Source organism: Raphanus sativus, chromosome 2 (assembly GCF_000801105.2).
Source record: "Raphanus sativus cultivar WK10039 chromosome 2, ASM80110v3, whole genome shotgun sequence".
NCBI classification, from domain to species: Eukaryota; Viridiplantae; Streptophyta; class Magnoliopsida; order Brassicales; family Brassicaceae; genus Raphanus; species Raphanus sativus.
Genome location: NC_079512.1, coordinates 22347977 through 22355442, shown reverse-complemented (window position 1 = coordinate 22355442; position 7466 = coordinate 22347977). Strand labels below are relative to the sequence as shown.

At 32.4% G+C, this 7466-nt stretch overlaps 1 protein-coding gene across 1 annotated transcript; it reads left to right on the top strand.

Annotated features, from left to right (window-relative positions):
- Window positions 1-2061: 2061 nt before the first annotated feature.
- On the top strand, window positions 2062-4829 carry LOC108840639 (IQ domain-containing protein IQM5). The gene is made up of 8 exons (XM_018613469.2): window positions 2062-2305; window positions 2388-2905; window positions 3109-3211; window positions 3330-3395; window positions 3490-3578; window positions 3673-3760; window positions 3848-4180; window positions 4265-4829. The coding sequence occupies exons 2-8, from the start codon at window positions 2397-2399 to the stop codon at window positions 4610-4612; spliced, it is 1536 nt and encodes a 511-aa protein (XP_018468971.1). The 5' UTR covers window positions 2062-2305; window positions 2388-2396; the 3' UTR covers window positions 4613-4829.
- Window positions 4830-7466: the final 2637 nt, after the last annotated feature.

The window sequence follows — 7466 nt, the reverse complement described above, 5'->3', positions numbered from 1 at the left end:
AGTTATTACATATAAGAAAACAAATATTGCTTTGTGTCGTGTAAAAGGTGAACAAGTGAGATGGATAGACCAACAACTTTGAACTAAATAACACGTACGCTGTCCAATTTAGTAGACATATAACAAGAAGAAATTCTTTTTGGAAAGCCAAGGGACTTGACCAAAATTGGTTGACTCTGCATTTACACCTTACGACCCCGAACCGGTTTTGGTGCTCTCTCGTTGTCTTTATCGCATTCATAATATGGTTGCTTTCTTTGACCGTCATAAATCATAGTAATATTCATTTTATTAATGTACAGTAGTAGTGTTATAAATTGAATTTATAAAGATGGCCGGGGCACTGAAATCAATTAATTATAACGTATATTGTTCATATTGGCTTTGCACTTTCATAATCGTAAATTCGTTATCATATGATTTAAAGTCGTGTTTTATATGTGCAGCTATATGCTTTTAAGTGTCCCACACCGCGTTTTCTCACCAAACTCGAATGTTAAAGATTTGATTTGACTTGTGTGAAATTCCCTAACCAAAAGAACGAGAAATTAGCCGTACAAGCTTATACGAAGACATGCATTTCCTTACACGGTTTCGTTTACTAGTTAAAATGTTATGACCCATTGATTTCAAGATATTATATAATAGAAATAAAGTTGAATTGTTGGTATGTGTATACATTAAAGTACTGATGTATAGAACATCATTATAGGTTTCTTGTTACCGTCACAAATGAAATAGCATCCAAATACAACATTGCCATAACTTTTATTGATAATTAATTTGTATATTTCTTAGATTCTACATTATCATTATGTAAGAAAAAGTCATGTCTCAAAGCATAACCAGTTGAATTCGACATAACTCAACCAAATTTATTATAACCAGCTGAATAAATTATGTTATCATTAATGAATCACTGCATAATCGATAGATTCTGTAATCATCATCACGTCGGTAGTAAAAAAGAAGAAGATAATCCTCAAATATAATCAGCTCATAGCTCGTAGGAGAATTGTTCAACATGATTATTTTATCAAAAGCATACAAGTGCATTCTTAACATAGCATTGCGGTGTTAGCAAAAAAAATATTTCCTCCCTTTTAAAATATATATTTTAGAATTTTCATATTTTTAATAAAAAATATTAAAACTTAGTAATAGATGTGTATAGTTTTTTATAATTTTTATTTTCTATATTTTTAAACTAATAAAACTTTAAAAATATAATTAGTATTTTTGAACTTCGCAATTTTTCATTATTGGTTGACAAAAAATATATTGAAAATACAAAAAATATATTTTTGTGAAATAATTTTTTTCTCTACGACACGCATCTTTTCATTACGGAGAGAGTAGTACATTGTTTTCTTTTTCCCTTGTGGATCTCATACAAATGCTTGTTTGAATGTAAAAAGCGCACAAACCAAGAGTATTTAATACAGTTTATCCAAAATACAAATAGATGAAATATATTGACCGACCAAACAAAATAGTTAATGATCAGACCAGAAAATTCTGAAATGCATACAAGTTGTGAGGACTGAGGACGCTAAAATTGTATAACCAAGAACGACGTATTCAAAGATGCCACCATTCATACGTAACTCCGTGCGTATATCACATATGTAATTATAAGTTAGTATGTAATATGTAGATGTATATAACTTCTAACAATGCTAAAAAAAAAAAACTTCTAACAATGTTATCAAAAAGTTTGTAAGCTCTGAGTACGTTTATACATTCAACCTGACGACGTATTCAAAGATGCCTCCCACAGACTCCATGCGTAACGCCATGCGTATATAACATACTCTCACATATGTGAGACTGTATAATATAAAGTATATAATATAATGTATACAACTCCTAACAGTGTTATAAAAATGTAGAAAATAAATTGTGAGTACGATCATCTATCCAATATGAGGACGTATTCAAAGATGCCCCCACACGCTAGTATGTATTTTATGTTGCATTGAAAATCAAAGAGATCGTGTGGTTTGATTTATTAAAGATCTAAATTTGAGGAAAACGTAAAACTTTGAATTAAGACTTCGAAAAATCTTCAGTGCGTAACTGCGTATCCTAAGGTCCAGTCCCAAACTTGTTCTGAAGAAAATCTAAAATAATTACGTCATACTTTATATATCGATTAATAATATTAATAAAATGAAGAAAGTTATATATATAGAGACGACAGATGAGTAAAGAAGAGACATTACCAGAAACAGAGTTCTTCTTTTGTCTTTAATAGGTCTCTCTGCCAACAACATTCGACGAAACTTCTCAAGATTGTAACAGTGTAAGTGTCTTCCTCAATCTTTGGGTTCCAGCAGAAACTATTTCATTTCTTGTCTGAATCATTACTTCTAATTTTTTTGCAGGTAGCTTTGATGGCTTTATCTTTTGGATTCTTACAAAGAGACAACAGTTTCAAGAAAGATTCCCAAGAGTGTAAAACACCAAGAGTTCTGAATAACCCCGTAAACATGTATCTGGAGAAGACTCTATCGTTCAAGGATTTGGTCGAGCAGGGGAACAAATGCAAAGATGAGAATTTTGGGGCCAAAACGAAAAAAGGTGTAAACTTGAAGGGTCCTAAACCAGATAACATGATTCTTGAGAGGAGTCTCTCGTTCACGAGTCTAGTCCAGGTGGACGACAGAGAAGAAGAAGAAGAAGACGAGGACGAAAGAGGCTCGCCTCCGAAACGAAGGAACAAGGGTAAAATGGGAATCATAGGGAATCTAACGGCGTTAAGTGTACCTGCACCGAAGCCGTTTTGGTCCCCAAGACCGTCGACGGAGCTTGACGCTGCGGCCGTGACGTTACAAAAGGTTTACAAGAGTTATCGAACGCGTCGAAATCTCGCTGACTGTGCAGTAGTTGTTGAAGAGTTATGGTACGTCAAAGTTATAATATTCCATGAAAAATGCATCGTCAATCCAATTTTATTAGAAAGAATGCTTAAAAGTTGAAAGCATTTGCACTGAGAATTTTACATTTTGACTAAAGTTTTTACCAAAAGAAATATATTATAATAAAAGTAGGTTCATCTTTATACAAACCGGATATTTGATATGAAATAATACGTCTCTGGTGTAGGTGGAAAGAATTGGAATTGGCAGCATCAGAACCGAAACGAACCAACCAGAAAACAGAGACTGCTGTGTCGAGGTGGGCAAGAGCTGGAACAAAAGCAGCAAAGGTAAATTAACTACGAAAGTGGACATAAAATTGAACCTTTTTATTTTATACATAACCAAGTAGTTAATATCATACATTATCATTTCATAATTTGATAGTCCCCTATGTGTTTTATATAGGTAGGGAAGGGATTGTTGAAAGATGATAAAGCCCAGAAACTAGCATTGCGACATTGGTTAGAAGCCGTAAGTTTCGGCTTTATTTGATTTGCTTAATTATATAAAAATTTAACGAAACTTTGATATATAATAATGTCTCCTTTATTTTATTTTTGTACAGATTGATCCACGTCATAGGTACGGACACAATTTACATTTATACTACGATGTTTGGTCGGAAAGCGAGAGTACACAACCATTCTTTTTCTGGTAAATTTAAATCAAACTTAGTCAACAATTATTTCTTTTTTTTCACAAGTAGTTGAGCTGAGTTGATGTTAAAACCTTCTGAACGGTTCTAAAGGTTAGATATTGGAGATGGCAAAGAAGTGAATCTCACCAAATGTCCAAGAACTCTTCTCCAACGCCAATGTATCACTTACCTTGGTCCGGTATGTATTCACTCTTATTTGGTTAATTCCGGTTAACAACTAATCAAGTTCGATTTTAATTATGGTTCGATACGGTTATCTTAACAGAAAGAGAGACAAGCTTACGAAGTTGTAGTGGAAAGAGGGAAACTAGTCAACCGACAAAACAAGAACTTCATTGAGACCATCGAAGGAACCAAATGGATTTTCGTGTTGAGCACGGCACGAAAATTATACATTGGTCAAAAACAAAAAGGTCGGTTTCAACATTCGAGTTTTCTCTCCGGGGCTGCCATCATCGCCGCCGGTAGAATTGTCTCACACGACGGAGTTTTAGAAGCTGTGTGGCCGTATAGTGGTCATTATCTCCCCACAGAAGAGAATTTTCGAGAATTTATCGATTTCTTAAAAGAAAATCATGTGGATCTCACTAACGTCAAGGTAAATTATAAAAACTAAAAGTATCAATTTCATTAAAAATAGATTAACTACGTAATTTATTGATGGTTACATTTTGTTTCTCAGTTAAATGCAATTGATGATGATAATCATATGGTCTCCAATGAAGGAAGCACTAAGCCGAGTAGTCGAGATGAAACTAAGGCCATCACGGTTGATGCGACGGCTGATGATTTCATGGAACAGAAACGCCTTTCATGCAAGTGGAGTACTGGAAATGGACCTAGGATCGGGTGCGTACGTGACTACCCCGTCGACTTGCAGACGCGAGCGCTTGAGCAAGTTAACCTTTCTCCTCGTGTGGTTAACATGACGATGGGACTATTTGGTCCAATACCTTCACCAAGGCCCAGTCCAAAGATTCGTGTCTCTCCTAGGTTGTTTTGCATGGGTCATCCAAGTCCAAAGAATTAATATTGCAACTGCTTTTTAATCTGATATCATTCAATTTTTATGTCTTCCTTGATCTATTCTATAGTTAGGGTACTTGTCCCCATTAAAAGTTTAATTAGTTTAATTTTACAGTTTTACAGTTATATAACATGTAACCTTTTATAATTTAACCAGTGTACACCCGCCGTGCTATGCACGGATAAATCTATTATATTTTCAAATTTTGTTATAATTTTAAATTAAAATAAATTCTTAATTTTACACATTCTATAAATATTTTTACATAGATAATATTAAAGAAAATAGACTGTTACAGAATATCTGATGTTGTTTTAAATAGATTTTTCAAAAGGATTTGTTTTTAAAAATATATACATGATATATGTTATCTATATTTAATTCATTCAATTTTTATGTTTTTCTTACAAATAAATCTTTCATAAAATATACTTTTTGTGTCCTGAATAGAAGTAATTAAAAAACAAAAAAAAACATAATAAATTATGATAGAAAAAACAATTATTAAAAATAATATCTTATGGGTCCGGTCAGGCAGCGGTCCGCTTCTCCCGGGAGGATTTTACCTGGACTGGATCGAACCCAGTACCGCGTTGGTGTCGAGAAGTAATATCAATATTTTGATGCAACGAAAAACGTGTGAGATATTTCTTACCTATTTTTATGGCATTCATCATCTTCTAAACTCCACAAATCGTTATATATTTTTAATGGTTTCCTCTATTTTCCTTCTTTATTTCTATTTTGTTACTGATAATATAAGAAAATTGATAATTTATGCTGATAAGAGAAATACTTGGGTTCACCCTTAGAGTGAACCTTTAGGTTCATCCAACCAATAGGATTTCATTATTTCATATTCAATATCTTTTAAAAAAGGAAACAAAATATTGTCAAGTTTTATTATATTTTTAAAACAAAAAATAAATATAAAATAATATTAGTCGCAAAAAAAAAGATTTTATATTTAAAATACCGTCAGCAAAACACTAAACCCTAAATTATAAACCTTAAATCCATGGTAAACCCTTGGATAAATCCTAAATCTTTGGATTTTTTAAAAAAATATTTTTAACACAATCAGCAAAACACTAAACACTAAACCCTAAACCCTAAATACTAAACCCTAAACCCTTAGGTAAATCATAAACCCTCGGATAAATCCTAAACCGTAGGATTTAGAATTTATCCAACCATTTTGGATTTACCAAGGGTTTAGGGTTTACCCAAAAGTTTAGGGTTTATGATTTAGGGTTTAGGGTTTAGTGTTTGGCTGACAGTATTAAAATATATTATTTTTAAACGTATTTTTGTTTGCAATTAATATTAATTTTTGTCTTTAGTTTAAAAATATTAATATAATTTGACAATATTTTGTTTCCTTTTTTAAAAGCCATTGGCAAAAAAATAATAATTTAAATGCATTTTTAACCTGTGTGATAATTTATCTTGATAATTGTTTTTTGATAATGCAACTATGTAATAACACACGTTAATTAAGAAAATAATATCTCAAACTTCTTACATTTCTAATTTATCCCACAACTGAAAATTTAAATTCATTATTGGTGCATGGTAAGTTGAGAAAAATGATTAATTATTCCTGTGGGATACTAAATCGTGGATAGTTACTTCATATTTGTCTCCTTTTATTTTTAAATTAATTTAATAGGAGTTTGTATCTATATATATTTATTAATTTCAAATCTAGTATAATTACTCAGGTTTTGTGATAAAAAAATAAAACGTGAGTGAGTAGTTAGAATATACTAACATATATTATTTGACAAAAAATACTAACATATATTATGATTTTTAACTTATACACGAAGCCATTTGAAAATAACTGACACTATTTTTAAATTAATAGAATATGCACATAGATTTCTTAAAAAAAAAAATCCATTTGAAAAGAAAACTGACACAATTTTAAGATTAGATATGAACATAGATAGTGTTCATAAAAAAATATGAACATAGATTTCACCATCTTGAGATGGTTGAGCATAGTTGCAGGTTCTTGTCATCTTCTTTAAGATTTGTTCTCTTCATCTATAGAAAATATGTAACAGAGTTTTAAAATATAACTGAGAGAAACAGATTCAAAAACTGATATCTGGATTTATATTATAAGCCAAAGAAAACGCACATTTATTATGGTTGTACATGGATAAGATTGATAATATACACATTATATATATTATTATTGCAGGAAAGATAAGATTGATAACAATGAAACACAGTGTTTCAGAAAAAGAGAACAACTAAACACTTACTTTTTTTTGTAACTTGCTTACTTAAATTAAAAAAGAGAAACTGAAAATGTTTTACAAGCCCAAAAGCCTTAGTTAGACCCAACCCTAAGTAAATACTGAATCACATAAAGCCCACTACAGCCCAAAATATAGATTAGAAAAAGAAGCCCAAGAATCCTTAGTTGAGGTGTTCCTCGATGATCACGAAAGATCGAGAGAGAACTCAGAAGACGAAGAGGCGAAGATGGTCAGGCAAATCGCACCCAGCTCTGCATCATTGTGGAAGATCGAGTTGGATTTTCAGTCCTGAAGCTTTGTAGTTTGTTCCTCATCTGCACATCCACCAGTTTGAAGATCTGATCATGAGAGCGGAAGGTGTTGGAGTGGAGCCTACCATTCCTCTCATGCCAAAGCCAGTACATCGTCGATTGCCAAGCGAGGAGAGTTAGTTTCCTTTGAGCAGCCGGTGGAGGTAGAGATAGCATCTGATTGACCGTGTCTGCCCAATCACGTTGCGGCAGTAGCCGTAAGCGAATCGCCACTCTACTCCATAGATCATGACTGTAGTTGCACTCAAAGTAGATGTGATTCCTTGATTCTTG

Coding starts and splice junctions, on each gene's coding strand:
- LOC108840639 (XM_018613469.2), top strand. CDS start 2,397: ATGGCTTTATCTTTTGGATTCTTACAAAGAGACAACAGTTTCAAGAAA. Junction 3,579..3,672: donor ACACAACCATTCTTTTTCTG/GTAAATTTAAAT, acceptor ACGGTTCTAAAG/GTTAGATATTGGAGATGGCA. Junction 4,181..4,264: donor TGGATCTCACTAACGTCAAG/GTAAATTATAAA, acceptor TTTGTTTCTCAG/TTAAATGCAATTGATGATGA.